The sequence below is a fragment of the Talpa occidentalis genome, unplaced genomic scaffold (genome assembly GCF_014898055.3).
Source record: "Talpa occidentalis isolate TD23 unplaced genomic scaffold, MPIMG_talOcc4v2.1 talOcc4.14, whole genome shotgun sequence".
Lineage (NCBI taxonomy): Eukaryota > Metazoa > Chordata > Mammalia > Eulipotyphla > Talpidae > Talpa > Talpa occidentalis.
This window is the reverse complement of record NW_023601433.1, coordinates 25,683,702-25,707,648: the sequence shown is the minus strand read 5'-3', so window position 1 is coordinate 25,707,648 and position 23,947 is coordinate 25,683,702. Positions and strand designations below refer to the sequence as shown.

Genomic DNA, 23,947 nt, shown 5'->3' with positions numbered 1-23,947 from the left:
CATCATTACATAGCAGAAATATTCTACATATTTTATCCTTAAAAGCTACATGTCCAGTCTGAGCAAGATGAGAAATTTCAAACTGAAGTAATGCATTATCGCCTATTCTCAGTGGAAGTTTTTCCTGCCTCCTTGGAAACAAAAGCATTTCTAAAAGCAGGAAATTATAAAAGATTATCTTTACTTGCCTATTTGAAAATTTATAATAAGATCGAATACTAATAGTCATAATTGGCATACTGACTTTCACAGCATTTACCACTAAAAATAGTGCATTCCTATTCTATTCATAGGAATCATATGTTTCCTTTGGCCTAAAGTTTCTTGAAAATTTGAAGTAAGAATCATTTTTTATATTGTTATTTTTTTTTTTTTACACTGATGTCTTATTTGGGTCTCCTGTATTCCTCCTATAGGTGAAACCATCCGATATTTTTCTTTTTCTTTCTGATTTATTTCACTGAGCATAATTCTTTTTTTTTTTTTTGATTGATTGATTTATTTATGCAAGCACTGGGTACAATCAGAAGCACGGGAGGGTGAGAGAACTCACCAGAGCCAGAGCAGGGAACAGAACAGGCAGACCGACGAAATACACTGCTGAGGGGAGCAGCGGGCGCGGCAGGAGAGGTCTGTCGTGCCATGTGGGACCCTCGCCGGTGGCAGAGGATCAAACCGGTGCTGCAGAGGCTGTGGGCAGCTTCGCAGCCCAGCGCTCAACTACTGCACGACCAGGGGAGGCCCTGAGCATAATTCTTTCAAGCTCCATCTAAAAATGAGTTTATCATTTTTGATTGTTGACACAACAAAACAAAACCAGACAATTTTAAGCCAGAGACATCCTGCAGGGGAGGAGGAGGGAGAGGGATCAGAGGGAGGGAGGGAGGAGCACAAAGGACTGTGGTGATGGTACACAGGTGCATTGGTGAAGGAAATTCTATGGGGATTACACCTTGGGGCGGGGGGAAGAAAATACTGTTTAAGAATGAACAATGATGTAAAAATTAATAATTTAAAAATTTAAAATAACATTTTTAAAAATTCTTTGCTTAGTTCTCTTGCCTCTTAATGCTTTAAATATAATTCAGGAAATTTTAAAGGAAAATATGAGGAAGTATTCATGGTAGTTACTGATTATTCTTTTGATTTCTGCTGTGTCCGTTGTGATTTCTCCTCTTTCATTGATGATCCTGTTTATTTGTGCTTTCTCCCTTTTTTCCTTTGTGAGCCTGGCCAGGGGTTTGTCTATTTTATTGATTTTTTCAAAGAACCAGCTCTTGGTTTCATTGATCTTTTGGATTGTTTTTTTTTTAGTTTCAATTTCATTTATTTCTGCTTTGGTTTTTATTATTTCTTTTCTTCTACTGGTTTTGGGGTTTTTTTGTTGTTCTTTTTCTAGATCTTTGAGCTTCGAGATTAGGTAGTTTCTTTGAGTTCTTTCTTGTTTCTTGATGTGAGCTTCTATTGCTATATATTTTCCTCTTATTACTGCTTTTGCTGCATCCCATACATTTAGGATATTGGTGTCCTCAATCTGATTCTGAAGTTAATAAAACCATGTCTGTGACTCATCTGAAAAAAAAAAAAAGAAAATATGAGGAAGTAAAAAATAATATTTGTTGTACATAGAATAAAGCATGCATTAAAAGAAAAATAATAAAAACAATTACAGTTTATTTAACTGCCAATCATATGAGTGGAACTGCAGCACACCTGTTGTTTATACTATACTTAATGTACCACACTGTGGATTATGTGATTCCCCACTATTTGTTGTACCAATGAAACTTTTTAAAATACTGTTAATTATGGTTATGAGACATTATGAATTATACATTGCATTCCAGTGTCAGGGATGTTATATGTGAGAAGCTGGGAGATCTTAGAATCAGTGAAGGACGGTTCTCCCTCCAAACCTAAATATACCTGCGAAGTCGGTGTACTTGAATCATTTTATTTGAGTTATTGGCTCCACAAAGTGGTGCTAGTGGTAATAAGAGTAATATTATCTTATAAGTTTGAGTTGCTCTTTGTGCTGGGGACTATTCTGAACACTTTGCATAGAGTCTCATGTAATATCATCACAGTGTTCTGTGAGACAACACTGTTTTATCCCCCTTTCACTGAAGAGAAATTGAAGCATAGAAAGGCTAAAACAGCTGATAAGTGCCAGAGTAAAGTAGGATTCAAGTCCAGTAGAACTGTGTCCAAAGCTTTTCTATTCAAACAGGCTGCTCTTTCATTAATGTGGTGAGTGATAAGAGTTAATAATGTCCTTTTCCCCAAGAAAATGATGTTGTGGAGACATAGGAATAACTAGCTCATTGATGTTTATAGCTCCAAGAGTAGTGGTGTATTTGAGATCTTGCACTATGATTTCCTAAAGGCGCCTTTAACTCTCATAGGACTCCCCTCCATTTGGCCGCAGCCCATGGTCACAGTGCAGTGGTCACTCTGCTAGTAGAGAGAAAATGCGACCTTAACCTGCGTGATGCTGAGCACAGGACAGCTCTGGTGAAGGTATGTGGTAGCCAACTCAACCAGCATGGGATGGATTTGACTTAGTTTACTTGACTGGAAATTAATTTACCACATTAACCTCATTTAAATTAGCTAATTGCCAAAACCTACGAAATGTTTAACCTTAATTCCTAGAATTTACTATTTCTTTGTGTGATACTGACAGGCAGTACAAAGCCAGAAAGAAGAATGTGTTCGTATTCTTCTAGAACATGGTGCCGATCCAGATATTTTGGACATAAGAGGCAACTCTGCGCTCCATTATGCAGCTGGTAATGAAAATGAGTCCATAATAACAAAGCTGCTTTTACACAAAGCAAATATTGAGGCAAGAAACCAGGTATAGACCAAGTAACTTTATTTACAAAATATAGGAACTGCATTTTTAAGCCATAAAACCTTTTATTGTCTATATCTCTCTGATACGTATGCACACATACATTCATCCTGAAGACTATACACACTATACACATGATACACGATACGCGGGCCTATCACCCTGATACAACTCTAAAGCCAAGTCAGGGAGATCTAGAGAATGATGGTGCCCACAGAAAGGCCAAAAGTCTGTCACTGCATCACGTATGCACCCCAGTTGGAAAAACTTTTCATTAGTGCCTGGCAGTGGGTGTAGACTCAGCGCCCACAAAAAACTAAAGACATGATTGGCGCTGAGTACTCTGCATGGGTTCAGGAAATGGGTGCTACTAGGATGGGTACGAGGGGGACTTGAGACCCCACAGCCGGCATTGTTACCTGAGGAGAGAAACAGCAGGCTTTCGGGGCCCAGGCACCCTAGGTTCCGAAATCAGGGCAAGGGGTCAGGTCATGTCTTGACATCCAACAGGGGCATCCACGTGTGGTGCTCACAGTGCTGCCAGCTCTGAACCACCACGGGCTTCCCATAGCAGAGAGTCCTGCTCAGTCTTGCATAGCTCGTCAGCGGGGCATACCTGTAAGGGGGAGCAGGTGAAAGGGAAGTCAGTCCATCTGCTTTCCCATCTGGACCTACATTATCTTCTGTAACCACAGCCCTGACATAAGTGGGTCACATGTACATATTGGAGGTTCACATTTACATTTTGGAGGGTCGAGCACTCCCTGAATGAAAATAGTTTTAAATAATTGTCTAAGATTCTACTTTAAATAGTGATGCTTCTGAAAGATGCAGTAGAGATGCTTAGCATTTGTGTAGACATGTTTGGCAAATATTTGTGCAAAAGCACTGAATTGGTTAAAGGTTATTTTTAAAAATTTTATTCCCAACCAAGTAATTTTTTCATAATAATAAATAACACAGGAAAACAAATTTGCCTGGGAAATAGTCTTTATTTTAAAACTCAAAACAAAAGTAATATGAAAGAAGTCTGCTGCTGATGATGAATTTTTGCTTCATAAAAATATTTTTTATATAAAATGATTTCTGTCTCTCTGGCCAAGGCTGAAGAGCAAAAAAGGGAAAAGGAAGAGAGCAATCATAAACATGTGGGCTAACTTGGAAATTTGGCTATAGATGGTAATTGCCAATAGAGGGAAGAGCTGTTTTTCCCCCTTTAGTTTATGTTTACTCAGGTGCCCTTCAGGGTTTAGGAATGATAATTCTTTTTTGGTAAAGGAAAATTATGTGTTTTTTTTGGCCAAATAATTAAAATATGGGGGACATTGTATTTTTATTTCTGGCTCCCATTTTTCCAAAAAAAGAAAATGATTTTCAGTGGCAATTAAAATGAAAACCAGAATAAAAGTGAATTTTTAAAAATGAACTTTATCTTATAAAGGTAATATAAAAAGTTCCATCTTCTAATAGGGGCAACCCAAGGACCATTTAGTAATAAGCAATCAGAATTCATTTGAAGCCTATGTTTTTTAATTCAAAGCCCATGTCCTTAGGAATCCAAGTGAAGTAAGAGTGCCAGATTGTGACATCTGGGTGCCAGGTACCACTGATGAAGGAGAACCAAGTAAATGTGCCTCACTGGAAGAAAACCATCACCTTTAATAGAAAATTCTCAAAATGATCCCTGCATCCCTTAATTCCTCGAATGTTAATGTTTGCCACAAGAAAGTATTGTTAAAAAGGGATTCAGCAAATTAAACTGATTTCTTTAGAACTGGACATGTAATGTTTTGTAATTTTCTCAAGCAGTAGATGATTATGGAATGTTTCTAGTGGGGCATAGTCCTAAACTTCTGCCAAAAGAGATTATTAATTCAATAAAACATGCTTCAAGTATTTATTACTGTTTCAGAATTTGGAGATACAGGGCTTAAAAAAACAAGTAGCCTAGGGCTTCAAGAAATTCTTGCTTTAGATGGTGAGGAATAAAATAACTAAAGTATACCATGGTAAATTCTGAGATGGAAGCAAGATTCTTGGGACCAAGAAATTCTTGACAAGAGTATTGGACAATAACTTTGCATCTGTTGAGGTTAGAGAGAGAAGTATTTTAAAGAGAAAGAACAACACATATGAAGTGACTGGTGAGAAAGAAGGGGTGACTTTTAAGTTGATTTTTCTTATATGTTTAAGTTCAGGGGATCTCTTTTAAGTTTTTAAAATTCAGTTTAAAATATGTGATTTTGTAAACCATTAATTGTTTTTGTTGTTTTACAGAATGGATGCACACCACTCTTATATGCTGCAAGGGAAAAAAACCAAAAAATAATAGAGTTTTTGTTAAACAAGGGAGCGGATATAAATGCTGTTGATAGGTTTGGAAGGTATGTATTTTAAACTTTATGTGGTTCTAGAGTGGTAACAATCACCGAAACCAGAAAGATTAAATTAATGAGAAGCACATGAGTTTTAATTATTAATATCAACATGTCCTGTTAGGAAGAGAGCCAATTCTTTTTTTTTCCCAAATATTTTAATTGTGTGTGTGTGTGCGTGCGCATATGCACTTATTAAGGCAACATTAGTGTACAGCACTGTATAGAATTCAGAAGTAAAGGATCCCACCTATTCAGATGTATGTTACCATGCCACAACCACCACTAACACACCCACACTCTTCCCACATAGCCATTGTGCACCCTCCCACACTGGAATTCTACACACTTCTCTCCATCCCCCACTGGCACATCAGTTCCACAGTCAGACTCCTAGGACTTGCCCTTGGAGAACCAGTTATTCTTACTGTGCAATGTGAAGAACAACACAGCAAGATTCATAGTTCTTATATTAGCTGATGACACAATCTGATTCTTTGGGTCATATGCCCTTATGTTACCTCACATGGTTTCCTATTGGTTTATTAGTCTTGTAAAGCGTGGACTCTTTTTGTTTACTATATGACACCAACCTGAAATTGCACATCCTTCTAGTAATATGACTTTAGCTTTTCCACTTCAATATTTTTCCTTAAAAGATGCGTATTAGACATAAAGAGAGGTTGATTTTATTCTTTGGATAATACTTGTTATAAATTTCTTTCTTTGAAGATTACTGATTATATTAGCTTGCATCCCTATGTGAATATTAATTACTATTACTAGATACTACAGGATCATCAGGTTTTTTTTCCTTTGTCACTTCTAGTTTATTTTCATGATTTTACTTTCAATTGATATGGGTGGAAGTAAGAAAGACAACTTTCATTGAATAATTTTTTTCTTTAGAAAAACTCATAAGTAGGTGACAGAGAAGAGATGTGTTTTAGATTCCACAGGCCTGGGTTTAATTCCTAGCTTTGCCACTTGCTAGGTGTGTGACTTTAGGAACATTGCTTATCATCAACCAATGTTATTAAAAGGAAGATAATAGCACAGTTGACCCCTGAACAGTACAGATTTCAACTTCATGGGTTGTGGATTTTGAAAAATGAAAATGTTGGAAAATTGTTTTGAATTTTATAACAATTTGAAAAACTCACAAACTGCAGCCTTGAAATATTGAAAATGTTCAAAAAAAGTTAGATATGTCATGAATGCATAAATTATATGTAGAAAATAGTCTATTTTATCATTTACTACCATAAATTTTATACAAATCTATTATGAAAATAAAAATTTGTCAAAACTTATACACTGTACACAGTCTGTGTGTACAGACTGTGCATGTGCGGCATTCTTAATCAAAGAAAATGTGAACCAATGTAAAGATGAAGTTTTAAATCATTAGAACATACAATTGACTAGTGTATACTACTGTCTGACTGTAATAATTTAATATCTACCTCCTGTTTCTATTGCAGTGAGCAGAAGGGTTGGGAGTAAACTTACACTATCAATCAATATGCTACAATACTGTAAATGCATCTTTTACATTTCTTCATAACATTTTCTCTTCTCTAGCTCTCCTTATTGTAAGAATATATAGAAATACAAAAGATGCGTTAATCAACTGTCTATGTTATCAGTAAGACTTCTGGTCAATAGCAGTCTATAACTAGTTAAGGTTTGGGGGAGTCAAAAGCATGGATTTTCAATTGTGCTGCTATGTCAGCACCTCAACCCCTACAATGTGCATAGGTCAACTGTATATCTTTTGAGGGTCAATTTGTGTAAGATTGTTGATATAGCACTTAATTTCATGCTTAGACTGCAGCTATGAGTATTGTTACCATTACTATCATTATCATTGTTTTAAGCTTGCAGATAACTTTTCCTTAGCTGACCTTTAACTGCTAACATAACAGACTAAGGAAGAAATGGAAAATTCTTCATTTAGAGCTTCATCTATTTCAGATAAGTGATCTTGGCATTGTTTCTTGTCCATCGAAGGACCTTAAATTAGTAACTTCTACTATGATGGGTCCCAATGGGACAAGAAGCCTTCTTTTAGCCTTCAGCTTAAGTTACAAACATGAATACTTGCACATGTAAATGGTCAATTCTAGAAAGACAGGCAAGGGATGAATTTGGTAGAGCAGATCCAAGAAGCTCTCTAAGTAACTTAAGTTCCCAAAGATGAAGTTATCTCTGCTGTTTTAGCTCAGCCCTCGCGCATGCTGCATGTTATGATTCAGCAGATACTGTTCATGTTCTCCTCCGGCATGGCATTGATTGCTCTTCTGAAGATGTATTTGGAAGGACTGCTGACCAGTTTGCCCATCATCGTGGTTTTATTAAGTAAGTGTTTACATTAAAATGTTAGCTATGTTACCTGAGGATTAAAATAATTTAACTGCTGCTTCTTCTGTAACAGGTGGGATTTCATAGTTTGGGTAGGCAGTTGTGGAATGGCATTGCGGTAGTCCATAGCATCGGTCAGAAATCAAGCCATGACTAGACTAGTTGGGAGTAGCAGTGGGCACTTTTCAATCTTCATCCTTAGGGATTCTAATGTGATCCACTTCATTCCAGCAAAATTCTACAAAATCATGTCACATGTCTGATTTTTCTGACTACTTATTTGCATTTAGAAAAGTTCATTTTAGCAGAAAATCCTGTACTTTCCCCTTAGATGCTATCACCTATCTTTCCCCCTTGAATTTTCTAAAAACCTAAGCAATGAGTTCTTGAAATCCATGAAAGACAGTTCTTTTTCACAAGTAGTATGGAGGGCAAATGGTGACAGACATTCTAATCATTATTTTGTCTCCATTGATTCTGTTGCTGCAGTGTTGCTCCTGAAACTGCTCTTGTAGTCTGGTCACTATTGACCATTGCTCCCAGGATGCCTCTGCTGATCCAGATTCCTCCGTCTCCATGGTGATTTCCACTAGGACTTCAATGTCACTACTTTCTTTAGTTCATATACATATAGTCATATGCTCAGCCACTATGTTCTTGCAGCAGCACCTCCAAGCTTTAGCCACACACATCCTTATTCCCTACTCAAAAACTGTAGAACCCATATCTTAGCCTACACCTTGACCATGAATTACCCTTTGAGGATCTTGTCTGTCTTTTTTGTTAACAGATGTTATTTGGACCCAATCTCAGCTATCAGAGTAGTTGAAGAGTCATGCAGGAAGTGATAAGATTTTCCTTTCTCTTTTGGTACCAGATCTGTACCCCAAATCTGCTTTACATCATGTGGGACACATTTTTTAGGTTGTGGAAAGTGCCATATTGTCCTTCCCAGAATAGTGGGTGCTAACTGGTCTGAGGTTCATTAAGGTTGATCCCTCAAATAATCTGTTTTTCATAATAGTGAAAACCTCCTAAGTGATTTGTGTCTATGAGAAGTTTCAATTTTTTTTTCAGGTTCTACTTTACAAGGAGGTAATTCAATAGAACGGTTAGTTGTTTGTTAGGAAAGCTAAACCCCATCTGTGACTCTTCAGTTTCCATGTATTATAAAAACAGGTTGTCTTCCAGGTCAATTGGATATGAACCTGGGGATTACACATCATTCTAAGGACGATCAACTAATTATGAGTTTTAAGAAGTAGAGAAGGAATAGAACTAGTCAAAACCAGGCTTGACTTTTTAGTTTTCTGTTCTTCATGTGATTGGTTACAATTACAGGGGACAATTATATTATCTAATGAAGTAATATATTTATAAATATAGTTACAAAATCTGTAGTAGCTGAGATGAATTCTAAGCCCCAAGGGAAGAGCCATTACTAGCCAAAATATAACATTTGGTTGTTAGATCCTATAAAAAAGCACAAATTTAATTGAGTTTGGTATCCCAAGTTCTACCAGTAAAATTCAGAAAGAAATTATTCCATTGCTTCAGTATTTCTCTGTGCATTAGTTTTTTTGTTTGTTTGTTTGTTGTTTTTGGGGTGTGGTGGGTATATTAAATTTCCTAATAACTCTGTGAATGGGACAGCCAGATAACTGTTTTACAGGGGAAAAGGGAGCCAAAGGGAAGTGGTTTGTCCAGGATCAGATGGCTATTTGAAACTCGACATAAAGATGCTTTCCATATTTTTAGCTAACTCTAATTACTGCACTCTACAGCCCCTTTTCATCTTTAAGTTACCTGTTTGATTAAAAACAAATTGTAGCACTTAACACATTTGAAGTATATGGGATCATTAAAGTTTTGATATTATCTGTTACTACCTGAAATATTGTGAGAATAAAAATGTTGTTCACATAAGTATTAAAATTAGCAATTTTATTAATTACCTTTCTTTACATACAGGAATCAGAAAATTATACTTGCCTATAAAAGTAAAAAGGACAAAGAGAACAAAAAGAATGAAAAGAACAGAAAAGAAGAAAAGAAGAAAAACGATAAAAAGAAGGAAGAGAATGATCTAGGTAAGACTTCAGATAGTGAATTACTCTTGGTGGTGCTACCACAGAGGAAAAAATAAGAATACAGGAATTTTGATAATGAAAGAGCAATGAAAGAGGTGTACAAATTGCATATATATTTAAAATTTCTTAATAGTTTTCTTCTCAGAATTAAAGAAATTTCTTGTAGTCATTTGAAATCTGAGACAGTATTGCCTTTCTAAAAAAAGTTCTAAAAATTTAAGTTTTTATATATTTCCTCTAATCACATTAAAACAAATAGGACTTCTACAAGAAAGTGATTATAAAGAAAAAAAGAAAAAAAAATACAAAAACCAAAAACCAAAACAAATAGGACTTGTTTTAAAATATGTTTTTTTTTAAAAGATTTATTTATTTATTTATTTATTTATTTATACAAGCACTGGGTACACTCAGGAGGGTGAGAGAATTCACCAGAGCCAGAGTGGGGAGCAGAACAGGCAGAACGACAAAGTACACTGCTGAGGGGGCAGCTGGCGCAGCAGGAGAGGTCTGCGCACCATGTGGGATGCTCCCCGACGGCCGGTGATAGAATCGGCGCTGCAGAGGCTGGGTGCTGCTTTGCAGCCCAGCGCTCAACCACTGCCCCACCAGGGAGGCCTATTATTTTTATTTATACAAGAACTGGAGTACAGGCCAGAGGTGCAGGGTTTGAGAGGATTCACCAGAGAGAATGGGGAGAGGAACAGGCAGATCTACTGAAATACACTGCTGAGGGGAGCAGCAGGAGAGGTAGGAGAGGTCTGCTGCGCCATGTGGGTATCTCGCTGGCCAGCCAGGGTGGGTATCTCCCTGGCCAGCCGGGAATGGAACCCGCTCTGCAGAGGCTGCCGACAGCTTCACAGTGCTGCACTCAACCCACTGCGCCACTAGGGAGGCCTCATGCTTGTGATTTATTATAGTGAAAGGATGCAAGGAAAAATCAGCAAAGTGAAAAGATGTCTTGGGCAAAGTCTGAAGGAAAACAGGTGCAAGCTTGTAAGCGTCTTTTCCCTGTGGCATTCTCAGAATGTGCCTAGTTCCTCCATCTCAAAATATGACAGCACATGTAAAGTGGTGTCTGCCAGCCCCGTGTCTCAGAAGACCTAGTGCTCCAGGGTTTTGCTGCAGCCTAGACATCCTCTCCCTAGCATGTACTGAAATTCCACATGCCCAGAAAGAAAGCAAGTGTTCAGCAGAAACCACATTGTTTGTACACATAATTTAGCAGTTGGGAAGTAGAGGGAACCTTCCCCAAATCTACTTTCCCAGACACTCACCAAGTGTCAGCCATTTCAAGCAGGAATTTCTAAGGAGAGATGTCTCAGGCTCACTGTATGAAATCTTTCTACATAGTAGTTAACGCTAACCTTAATGTATGGCTTTATCTTAAAAATTTTATTTTAATAGGTAATATGATGTTATAACATGGTATTTGTTTCAGTTGCACTACCCACATTAAATTACAGTGCTGCTTACATTTTTGATTTTTGATGGGTACTTAAAGGTATTTATACATAAATTACTGTGGTTAGTATAAGTAATTACAATGTGTTCTTTATATGTTCTTACTCTTTCAGGATAACTCTGAGACAAAATAAGCATAGTGAGTTCTGATTTAAAATTAAAATGAAAATTGCTTATTAGGTAGATGATCTAATTTGATTCTTATTATGCTAAACCCCATTGCAATTATAAAATAGCATAGTCAAAGATGTTTATCAGATTTTGCCACTTAAGTTTAAAATTAAAAGAGGTTATTTTATATATAATCATGTACATCAGCTAGGGAGATAATATCCGTATTTGCTTACTTTATTTTCATGTTTAAAGTGACTGTGCCTTGATAAATTATTATGTGGTAATAGCAGGTCAGAGGAAACCCTTTGAAAAAGTAAGTCTTTAGAGAAGTTTTAGGTTTACAGCAAAACTGAGCAGAAAGTACAGAGTGCCTGTATATCCTGGCTCCCACACATGTGCAGCCAAATGTGCTGTTGACATCTTGCACCACAATTGTACCTTTATTAAAATGTGTGAGTCTACACTGACTCATCATTGTCACCCAGAAGTCATAATTTACACTAGGGTTCACTCTTGGTGTTGCGTATTTTATGGATTTTGAAAAAGGTATATTGACATGGATCTATAATTGTAGCATTGTACAGAATACAGAATAGTTGCATTGCTCTAAACATCCTCTGTGTTCTATCTGCTCATCTCTCCCTTCTTTCTAAACCCCAGAAACCACTGATCTTTTTACTGTCTCCATAGTTATGCCTTTGTCAAAATTTCATATAGATGGTATCATACAGCTTATATCTTGAATGCTTAAAATGTTCTCATTCAAGATGTTCTTTGTTCTTTATGGTTTTTGCCACTGTTCATAAGCATAGCATGTGACAGTAATGCCTTACAAACTAAAAATCCTGATTTCTATAAATGTTGAATGCATAATGGGGAGGGTTGAGAAAAATGACATCATTCACTACTATGCAGCATTAACTGAACCATCCTACTCTATGAAGTATATCCAGAGAGACTATTTATGGAAGGAGATAGTCTCCACAGGCTGTACTTTATCAAACTAGAGTCACAGTCTTTCATACTTAGCTTGCGGTAAGTATGAACACAGTAAAAGTGTTTCCTGTTTTTCCTGCTGCATTGTATATTGTCTCTGGACCAAGTTTCCTTGGTTTTTTAAATTGACGACATATCATTATTTTACATCCTTGTTTGTTTTCTCAAAGGATTTGAGGCTTTCTTCTCAAAGATGTCACTATAGTTTTCCTGCCACCAAAGCACCCATAGTCCTCCATCACAGTCCATGTTTCATCGTAAACCAAGCGGTGTTGACTAAAAACCTGGAGAAGTTGTGTTATGTCACAGCAAAATTATTTTACTCTCCTCTAAGTATTTCTAATGGTGGCTATCCAGAAGAATCGTGTTATGTAGGTTTGACAATGTCAGTTTATGATGCTGATTCTGCTGATGATACCATTTTGTGTCAGTTTTATAGGTTTGACTAGAATTATGGTCACTGTAAATAACAGTTCACTGTTGGTACCAAAGGTCAGTAAATATATTTTGATAAGTGATATCAAATATCTTGCTTTTGATAAATATAAAGGAGGGGGGAGCATTGTCTCCAAGTTGGTCCCTAAGGAATATTTGTTAGCTGTCTTCTACATTTAATATTCTATGTTATCTACTGTTGATTAAAATGTTTTTTTCTTTAATAGCAAAAATGAATGCTCACAAGGATACTGAAAAGAGGTAGGATTTTACAGATTTTAAAAATGTCTTAATTGATGGAATGCAGAGAAAAGCAGTCAACATTTGTTGCGTGTTTTATTCCAGGCTAGACACTGTGTTATGTGCTTCACATTTGTTATCTCATATAGTTATTTGAATAGCTTTGCAAAGTAACTGCTGTTACAGCCCACTTTTTACCAATTAGGCAACAGCTTCTGGAAGCATCGCATGTGACAATAATGCCTTACAAATTAGATAGTTTGTAAGGCAAACTTAGTTCACCCACAATTCCATGGTTAAGAAGGTATTTGCTCCATGACTTGACCATTAGCCTGCCTGGCTTCCCTGTCCACTCTCTTGTCCCTAGGTGCTTGTGTAGCTCTGGCATGAATATATAGACCCAACTCAAACAACTCAGAAAGTTCAATTTAGTTATGTGCTAATTTTTATTTTCAGGTTTCCCTAAGAAACTGGCTTAGTCCAGGCATTTGTCCCAATACATTTAACAATGGCAGTGGTAACTAAAACTTTGCACTTACCATCAAAAGTTTTAGGGTAGATCTCAGCTATGGTCATAGACTGCAGGTTTTACATCAGCAACACTCAATCATGCAGGTCTTCTTAGGTGTAGAGATATTTTATGGTCCTTGAGATAAATTGTTCTCCTTTAGTTGAAGATGATCTGTGGTTTATAGAACATCTTATGTTAACCTCAGCATCTATTTAGAGGATATTTCTCATTGATTTCTATACTTTATGACTTCACAGTCTGGTATAATCATTAGGCTAGTAGCCTTGGCTAGTACTCTGTATTTTTTTTCATTTTTGGTGTACCTTTTTTATTCTTCTTCCATGACTTTCTATAAGTTCTGTAGGCTTTTCTTGATTTTTTTTTGCCTTTCTTCTCTGCTGTTCTTGATGATTGTTTTGTTCTATTTTTTTCTACTTCTACCAGGAGTTAGTCTCCATTTTTCTATAACAAAATAAAAAGCATGTAGAATTTCAGAATTTTAAAGAATCTTAGAGATTCAGTCACTCAAAACACCCTGTAGTACTTCAGCCTATGTTTGTCTTCTAAGCCAAATAACTGTTCAAATGAATAATTTGAAATTCAAAGAGATTAAACTGATTTCTTTGGGTATGGCATATGGCAAAAATGAGATTTAAATTCAGATTTTTCCTTTTGAAAAGAGATTGTCTCCAGGTGAGTTTTTAAGAATAGAGGGATGGAGTGAGAATGGCACATATTAAAAAAACTAGCAACAAGAAATGTTGGCGAGGGTGTGGAGAAAAAGGAACTCTTCTGCACTGCTGGTGGGAGTGCAAACTGGTCCAACCACTATGGAGAGCTGTGTGGAGATTTCTTGACCTACTAAACATAGAGCTTCCATATGATCCAGCAATTCCACTCCTAGGTATTTACCCAAAGGATACAGAAACATCAATTCCAAAGAGCACCTGCACACCTATGTTTATAGCAGCACTGTTTACAATAGCTAAGCTTTGGAAACAGCCCAAATGCCCAAAAATAGATGACTGGATCAAGAAGATGTGGAACATATATACCATGGAATATTACTCAGCATTCAAAAAAGATAAACACATGCAATTTGCAGCAACATGGATGGCACTGGAAGGGATCATGCTCAGTGAAATAAGCCAAAAAGAAAAAGAAAAATACCGGATGGTCTCACTCATAGCAGGAATCTAGAAAACTTAAATAAGGGACCAGGAAAATGAATAACGATAAGAAAGTGAAAATCAAAATCAACAAAAAACTATGAACCAGAGACACTTTTTGGGGGGTGGGGGGCGGGAGGGGAGGGATTAGGGTCAGAATGGGGGGGTTGCAATTGTATGGGGAATATAAAAATAAAATTTATTATAAGAACATAAAAAAATAATGTTATGGAAATATTGTCAATAGACCATACCCTTTGAATGCCTGAATCTACCTATCCTCATCCAATTGATTAAATCCTACTCATCTTTTTTTTTAAAAAAAAAATAGAGGGGTGGGAATTGGGTCTAGTGAACGCAATGGAAGAAGATAAGAATGAATTAGCAGAGGCGGCCAAACTTCAAGAACACCACCATCGAGTTGATAGGAATAAGGGTTTTAGAAAAGAGTTACAAAATATTGGGGTTTATGCAAGTTATATAAAGAGAAACTACAGGAACAAGCAAGTTGGGAATATTAAGTAGAGGCATATTAAATAGAAAGTTTAGCGGAGACTTAAATAGTTTGCTGCTTTTTTGTTTGTTGAATTGAGGGAACTAGCATACTTCATTTGTATCAAAACACATAAAACCAATATGAGCCACTGGGAAGTGTCTCTTTATAGAAAATAAGATTGTGATATCCTCCTCCACCCCAAGTTAGAGAAGCTGCCTTAGATCTCCCACACCAACTACGGTAGTTGAGATTACTAACCTACATAGATCTTTCACCTAAGGCAGGTGTTTCTTAGTCTCGGCCTCTCTTTCCAATTCACCAATGTCCCTGTCCATGTGCTGGCAGGGTTGCATGGAGCTAGGATGACTGTCAGGTTAGTCACAGTGCCTCATCTGGCTGCTTGGTCACAGGCCTATGTTGGTAGTGAGAGCATAAGCTCTGTTGAGCTTATTTTCCAGCAGCAGGGAAATGACCTGCTCTTGGTCATTTGAGCTCAGCCTTGTTTCTGGAATCTGTGCCTTCATAGGTTGAAGATTTAGAGGTTGGAGACTGCCATTGAGCCTGGTCAATGTGGGGGAATGGGAGTAGTAAGGGAGTAGTAGTAATGGGAGTAGTAAGGGAGATATTTAGTAAAGGGAGTAGTAAGGGAGATATTTAAATTGTATGTAAGGGAAATAATGGCAGAACTCAGGACATTGTCTTTGCTGCAGTAGTCTCTCCCCTTGGGTATCTGAGTACTTATGAACATTTTTAAAGGCTTGCCAGTTTATGGGGACCTGAAAGGCAGGACCTAAATAGGAAAAATAATCAGAATTCATAATTTTTAATGTTTCAATTCCTCTGGAATTAGTTAATTATTCTTTGACTTCAGTACATTTAGTTTTCAAACATTTTAGGGAACTCCCTATATAATTTTAGAGTAAAGGGAAGGAATGAATCCTAATAAGTGGTTTGCATGCTGAAGGAACAAGACTGCTATTTTTGACTGACATAGATTGGTCTTTGAACCAAGGACAGGTTATGAAGAAGAAACAGTATATCTTTCTTCTTTTAGGTCATCAGATTTATTGTAGTTCAGATAATAAAAGTTATGCCATCTATTAATTGGATTTTCAATTTAAGCTTCAGTAATTTTTGTGAGAACTATGTTTTTTCCTCAGAAGCTGTAATGTTTTGTTATGGGCACTAAGAATGGAATTTTATTGGATATTTCACAGGTTGGGGGAAATAGAGGCAGAAATAGAAACAAAAGTTGTTTTTTTTTTTTTTTTTTAAAACTGACCCCAAATTTGAATTATATAAAGAAAATTAATATAGGTAGGTAGCAAAGTTTTACTTGATTCTTCAATGTTGAAATGAAATTTGTATTGTATATTTTATCTCTAAAGGCGTCCCATGAAACTAAACTTTGAGGATTCATGTGCTACATTATCCGAAAGCATAGATTTTGAAACTAAGGTAATGTGTGCTCTTGTGAAATTTTCTGCTCTGAATTTAGTTTCCATTTTTTATCTCTGTGTGGCGTTCATTCATGAATTATTGCCCCAATGGTTTACTCTTTCTTTCTTGAAAGAAGCTGAATTTATTAATTCATTTTTTAATGTTTACTGGGGTAAATTTGATTTATAACACTGTATATATTTTAGAGATATAGTTTCACACCTCAAAAAATATAAGTTATACTGTAACAGGGTGGTCCCCAGGAAAGGGGAGGTTCCCTGCCCCACCCAAGGGAGGGTGGAGCTGAGCAGGAAGAGGAGAAGCTGCAGAAGAGACTGAGAAAGGAAGGAAGCAAGATGGAGCCAGGAGACCTGGAGAAGGCACATGGAGCCTAGAGACACGTGAAGAAACTGCGCTTGTCTTTTGGTCGTGGACTAGGTGACACAGATGTCGGTGAGACCCGTGGGGAGGTGACCATGGCAGCTTTTATCTTGATGTTGATTTTGCTCTTTTCCTTCCGGGCTTGTCCGGTTGTTTGTGACCCTTTTCTGTGGGTCCCCACTGGAAGATGCTTTAGACTTGTGGCAGGCCTTGGGGCCTTGCTCTGGGCCAATCCCATTTGGATGGACTTTTACCCACGAGGGGATGGGTAACTTTGGGTGCTTGATTTAGAAACTAGACTCTTTGCCTTACCTGTATTGTTTCCTAGTTTTATTAAAGTTCCTTCCCATTAAAGTCTCCTATGTTTTGTGTTGATGCGGCGGATGGCAGAACCCATTTAGAATAGGCAGGTTTGTGGGGTTTGGGCTGCCCCTCTCCCTGTCCTATAACAGATTTGGCGACTGTCATACTGGACATTCATGGACAATGCTGCTGACTAATTGTTGCTTCTCTTACACACATTGTAACCCTAAAAAAGACTGTCTCCTAAGACTACACCCTGAGATTGTGCCACCATAGATATGGTGGAATAAAAATTAAAAGGGGGGATTGTAACAGGGTGGTCCCCAGGAAAGGGGAGGTTCCCTGCCCCACCCAAGGGAGGGTGGAGCTGAGCAGGAAGAGGAGAAGCTGCAGAAGAGACTGAGAAAGGAAGGAAGCAAGATGGAGCCAGGAGACCTGGAGAAGGCACATGGAGCCTAGAGACACGTGAAGAAACTGCGCTTGTCTTTTGGTCGTGGACTAGGTGACACAGATGTCGGTGAGACCCGTGGGGAGGTGACAATGGCAGCTTTTATCTTGATGTTGATTTTGCTCTTTTCCTTCCGGGCTTGTCCGGTTGTTTGTGACCCTTTTCTGTGGGTCCCCACTGGAAGATGCTTTAGACTTGTGGCAGGCCTTGGGGCCTTGCTCTGGGCCAATCCCATTTGGATGGACTTTTACCCACGAGGGGATGGGTAACTTTGGGTGCTTGATTTAGAAACTAGACTCTTTGCCTTACCTGTATTGTTTCCTAGTTTTATTAAAGTTCCTTCCCATTAAAGTCTCCTATGTTTTGTGTTGATGCGGCGGATGGCAGAACCCATTTAGAATAGGCAGGTTTGTGGGGTTTGGGCTGCCCCTCTCCCTGTCCTATAACAATACCACACCCACCAGTAAAGCCTCTATAATCCTACACCATATTCACTGGGCCTCATCTGCATTTCACTTCCTTTCTGCCCCTCTGGTAGCCTGAGTTCTACAGCCACAGTTTAAGGGTTCATTTTGGTTTGTTCTCTTACTTTGTTTCTTTATTAAATTCTAAAGATAAGTGAACTCATCTAGTGTTATCTTATAATCATGAAAGAGATCGAAAAAGAATCAAAATGAGAGAAATTGTTATAAAAACCTGACAGATATTGTGAGGTTGAGTGAGAGCAGGAATTTTATACCATAAAATTGGATGAAAATACTTTTTTAAAAATGTAAATTAAGAAAGCCAGGTAATAAAAAACAATGCTCATGCTTTCCTGAATTTCTTAAAAGTGATTTTTATGAGGAACTGAAAGAAAATTAATTTTTTTATGCAAGTAACGGTTTCCAACATTGTATATGATTCAGGAGTACGGGTTCACGCCTCTCCAGATGTATGTTTCCACACCACACCATCTAAAATCCCAGCTGTCTAAAATTACAAAAGACACAACACCAAGGCATCCTCAGTCCTCCACCAGTCAGTGGTTCCCTTCCCCTTTGGTAGCCTCCTTTCTGAAGTCCAGTCTCCAGGGTTTGTTTTGGTTCAGTTTTATCTTTTCCTTTTGTTTTTTCTGTAGTCCACATACCAGGGAATCAAATTGCTGGTATTTGTTTTGTCTGTCACTTATGTTGCTTAGCATAATTAATCCAGTTCTACATGCACTTTCACTGAAAGAAATCAACCCATCCTTTTAAGTTTAGGTAAGTGGTATCTGATCTTTAATGTAGCACTGCTGTATTCGTTGGTAATGCAAAGTGAATTGTCTTTCAGATCTCAACAGATTTATCTTGGGTTATGAACTTTTGGCTCTTCTGTTTCTTCTGGTTTCTAGCTTATCTTACAGTTTGTTATACTTAATTGAGGGAACTATCTTCTCTTTGGGGTTGGTATAGTCTTGGTGTAAATGTTTTGATCTTTTAGAAAATAAAGAGAAGAAATACGTAAACATTTTGTTTTCTTATTAATTAGAATTAAATTTTCTAGTTCTAGAAATGAAGTTCTTAATCTCCCATTAAGTGAAAAAATACATTTTAAGCTGTGCCAATCTTCAAAGAGAATCTCTAGAAATCACATGTTTTCTGGAAGGATTCTGATTCTTCTTCTGATGATATCTGCATGTAGTGGACACATAAGTACACATCAAATGCATGAAATCACAATTTATGATCTTTTTCCTTTTTTTAGATTGCATTATCCTTTATTGAGGCAATGTTGTTTTACAACACTGCTTATGATTTCAATTAGTTTTACCATGGAGTCTTAGGGGTTCTCTATGTATATTATCCCATCAACTACAAATAATCAAAGCATTATTTCTTTCACAATTTGGATTTTTTATTGATTTCTCTTGCCCAGTTACTCTGTCTAGGAATTGTAATGTATTGAAAAGTAGTGGTGAAAATGGACATCCTTGTTTTGTTCTAAATCTTAAAGGGAAGTTTAAGTTTAAATTTCTCACCATTAAGCATGATATTGACTGTAGGTTTGTCATATATGGCTTTTATTATGTGATGATATCTTCCATTTATCACAGGTTTTTCAAGGGTTTTCCTCAAAAATGGATGATGAATCTTATCAAATGCTTTCTCAGCATCGATTGACATGATCATGTGTTTTTTTCCTTTTCTTCTTTTTGTCAATGTGGTGTATTACATTGATTTTCAACGTTGAACTATCCTTGTGTTCCTGGTATAAATCTCACTTGGTCATGGTGTATAATCATTTTAATGCATTGTTGGATTTGGAATGCTAAGATTTTATTGAGGATTTTTGCATGTATATTCATTAGGGAGAATGATCTGTAGTTTTCTTTCTTTGTGTTTTCTTTGGTTTTGGTGTTAATGTGATGTTGGTCTCATAAAATGTGTTTGGAAGAATTCTTTCTTAATTTTTTGAAAGAGGATGAGCATGGTAGGTACCAGTTCATCTTTGAAGGTTTGGTAGAACTCACTTGTGAAGTCATCTGGTCCTGCGCTTTTGTTGTTTAGGAGAGTTTTGATTACTGTTTCAGTTTCCTTGCTTGTGATTGGTTTGTCCAGGTTTTCTATTTTTCCTATTCAGTCTTGGATGATTGTATAATTCTATTCTTGGATGATTGTCCATTTTGTCTGGTTTGTTGAATTTGTTTGCATATAAATGTTTAGAGTAATCTCTTATTATGCTCTGAATTTCTGCAGTGTCTGTTGTAACTTCTCTTTCATTTTGGAGGTTTCTTCCTCTTTGTCTTAGTGAGCCTTGCTAAAGGTTTGCTTCTTTTATTTTTTCGAAGAACCAGCTTTTTGTTTCATCAGTCTTTTGGGTTTCTTGATTTCCATTTCATTTTATTTCTGCTTTCTGTTTTATCACTTCCTTCCTTCTACTGGCTTTTGGATATTTTATTCTTTCTTGAGATGAAGAACAAGGTTGTTTGTTTGGGCTCTTTCTAGTTTATTAGGCCTATATTGCAGTATACTTCCCTTTTAGAACTGTTTTTGCTCTGTCCCATACATTCTGGAATGTTGTGTCCTCATTATCATTTGCCTCTAGTTGTTTTTTAATTTCTCTTTTTTAACCATATATATATATATATATATTTATTTATTTATTTAAGATTTATTTATTTATACAAGCACTGGGAACAGCCAGAAGCGCGGGAGGGTGAGAGAATTCACCAGAGCCAGAGCGGAGAACAGAACAGGCAGACTGAGAAGTACACTGCTGAGGGGAGCAGCGGGCCGCAGGAGAGGTCTGTGCACCATGTGGGACCCTCACCCGGTGGCCGAGGATCGAACCGGCGCTGCAGGGGCTGCAGGCAACTTCGCAACCCAGTGCGCAACCGCTGCGCCACCAGGGAGACCCATGTGTTTTAATTTCTTCCTTGATTTCTTCATTAACTCAGTGGTTGTTAAGTAGTGTATTGCTCAGTCTCCAAGTATGAATGTGATCCCTTCTTTTCTTTTTGTGGTTGATTTGTAGTTCGATACCTTTATGGTCAGATAAGATAGTTGATATGGCTTCTGTCTGCATGAATTTGTTGATGTTTGTCTTGTGACCCAGTCAGTAGTAGATTCTGGAGAATAACCCATGGGCACTTGAGGAAAATGTGTACTCAGCTTATTTGGGGGGGGGGGTGTAGTGCCCTGCAAATGTCTATTGGAGCCACCTGGTCTAGTTCTTTGTTTAGGGCAAATATGGCCTTATTTATTTTCTCTCACACTAATTTGCCCATTAGCATGGGGATATTGAAGTCTCCAAAGACATACATGTTGTGTCATGCTGAATAAATGACAGGAGTCTTGGAGTAGTTGGTGAAAGACAGGGTACTGCTGCTCAACTGGCAGAGAGCAGAGACCTGTTTTTTTTTTTTTTTTTTCATTGGCTCAATAATCCTATTGATGGAGGAAAGGAGATACAGTCCAACAACCTAACTCATACAAGGAGGTGAGGGCAGAAGGGATTAGCACAATCCATTTACCCAGTTACGGAAATCAAGACCCTTAAGCATCAACACCCAGATTGGGGGGCACAACACCCAGAAACTATCAGACTGCTATAGGGGGGCACAGACCAACCACCCACAAAGATTAGCCCCTCCCTGAAGATTATAAAACCTAACACTTCCCCCACAAAGGGGCAGCACTCTGTCTGCCCACCTGTGACTATGCAGGTGCTTCTTTTCACCAACCCTGTCCCTCTGCAGGGCAACAGCCTTCCTGCCTTCCTGTGACCTGTACCATGCCATGACTTTTCCTCATTGACCTCCCTCAGTGGAGGCAGCTCTCCTCAATGCCACCAGCCTGCAACCATGCAGGCCTCTCTCAGCAAACCTGTCCCTTTTGGGGCAGCTCTTCTGCCTGCTTGTGTCTATGCAAATGTCTTCTTTTTTTTAAGATTTATTTATTTTTATACCAGAACTGGGGTACAGGCCTGTAGGGTAAGGAAAAATGTCAGGCTTTTCTGCCCTCCCACCATCAGAATAGATGATGGATCCTTGTGGTCCTGAATGCATGCCTGATGGCGGGCACCTGGAGTAGGGTGTGGGCATAGGTAGATGGGGTTCACCTGGGCTAAGACTGGGCTTTTAAGGGTGGCGTCACGGCGATGCCAGCAGCAGCAGCAGAAGCCGAAAGAGAAGCCAAGAGAAGGCCGGAGAGCCCAGAGTGAAGACCTGCTGGGGGCTGGGAGGCCTGCCAGCCTACCAGTCCCCCAGCGCCCCTGCCTGCCGTGTACCTTGTAATCCCAATAAAAACCTGCAAAACCACTGAGAACTCTGACTCCTCCTTCACCCGGTCTGCTGGATCAGAAAACCTGCACTGTGTCCTGTCCAGCCCTTTACAAGGCCAGATGTGCGGGAGGGTAAGAGATTTCACCAGACAGAGCAGGGAACAGAACAGGCAGACTGACGAAATACTTGGCTGAGGGGAGCAGCGGGCGAGATAGGAGAGGTCTGCTTTGCCATATGGGATGCTCACTGGCCGGCCGGGATCAAACCTGCACTGCAGAGGCTACAGACAGCCTCACAGTGCGGTGCTCAACTGCCTGAACCACCAGGGAGGCCATATGCAAGTGTCTTTTAAGGGAGAACTCAGAGGAAAGTCCACAGGAATGGAGGAAGCAGACCCCATCATGGATGAGTGCCTCAAAGAGCCTGAACCTGTCATGGACAGATTACAGTGGGGGCAGCCATGGGCATACCCCCAGAGTGGGGGCAGCCACAGGTGTGCCCCAGGGGAGTAATCCTATTTTTGTGGATGTCCCCGCATTGAGGAGGAACTCCCCTAGACCTGAGCATCCCCAGGCCTCGACATCCTATCTGTCCGTGGCTTTCCCTCTTCTCTGGGTGGAAGGAAGGCTGCCTCTGAATTCCTATTTAAGAAGGATAGCTTGCATTTGGCCCACATATGGCTGATCTTACTACCATTTAACAAGAAATCCCTGTGGCATTTAAGATGAGTTACAATGCAGGACCAAGAGACCTAGCTCTGACACTACGATCTGAGATAGCTGACTGGATTTGTCTTAGTCCCTCACAAATCTTGAAGGTAAGGCAGCTATAACAAGAACCTTTAGAGTTGAACCTCAAGTTAAAGGCTTGGGCCCACTTATTAACCAAGGAGAGGAAATCTTGTCCCCATAGCAAGGGAAGGAGACTATCAAATTGCCAGTGACATAGGAAGACACTTGAAAGACAGGGATTCAGAGGGGAAGCTCTGAGACGGGGAGCGCTACCTGAGCAAGAAAAAGGCTGGATGGGTTACTGGCTACTTACGGTCATTGACTTGCAATTGATTACAATGAAAAGGAAGCAGTGAGATTGTGGTTCTGTTACAGGGCAGGGAGCGGGGCACCCCAGAGCCCGCAAACCTGCCTGCTCTAAATAGGTTCTGCCATCCGTCGCATCAGCACAAAACATATGAGACTTTAATGAAAAGGAACTTGTAAGGGCAGGAATGGACACAGGGCAGGTTTTCTGATCCAGCAGCTGACCGAATAAAGAGAGAGTTCTGAGCCCTCAGTGGCTTTTGCAGGCTTTTATTGGGATTTATCAGGTACACAGCAGGCAGGGATGCTGAGGGGCCGGGAGGCTGGCAGGCCTCCCAGCCCCCAGCAAGTCTTTCCTCTTTCTGGGCTCTCTGGTGATCTCTGCTGCTCTCATGGTTCTTCATGCTTCTCTGCTTCTACTCGTCTTCTGCTGGCGTCCCCATGACGGGTGGGGAATGTGGCTTGTGGGGGAGCCCACAG

The 23,947-nt window shown here is 38.8% G+C and overlaps 2 protein-coding genes across 2 annotated transcripts in view; one reads left to right on the top strand and one right to left on the bottom strand.

Annotated features, from left to right (window-relative positions):
* The window catches only part of LOC119244449 (putative ankyrin repeat domain-containing protein 19), a 279,339-nt gene that overhangs the window by 114,735 nt on the left and 140,657 nt on the right, over window positions 1–23,947 (bottom strand). The gene's annotated exons all lie outside the window — the stretch shown is intronic.
* Window positions 1–23,947, top strand: part of LOC119244460 (ankyrin repeat domain-containing protein 26-like) — an 88,277-nt gene that overhangs the window by 13,875 nt on the left and 50,455 nt on the right. The window contains exons 2-8 of the mRNA XM_054694651.1: window positions 2,406–2,520; window positions 2,687–2,860; window positions 5,135–5,241; window positions 7,456–7,593; window positions 9,568–9,686; window positions 12,923–12,956; window positions 16,500–16,569. Of these exons, the coding sequence (XP_054550626.1) occupies window positions 2,406–2,520; window positions 2,687–2,860; window positions 5,135–5,241; window positions 7,456–7,593; window positions 9,568–9,686; window positions 12,923–12,956; window positions 16,500–16,569 (757 nt within the window). The remainder of the gene's footprint in view (window positions 1–2,405; window positions 2,521–2,686; window positions 2,861–5,134; window positions 5,242–7,455; window positions 7,594–9,567; window positions 9,687–12,922; window positions 12,957–16,499; window positions 16,570–23,947) is intronic.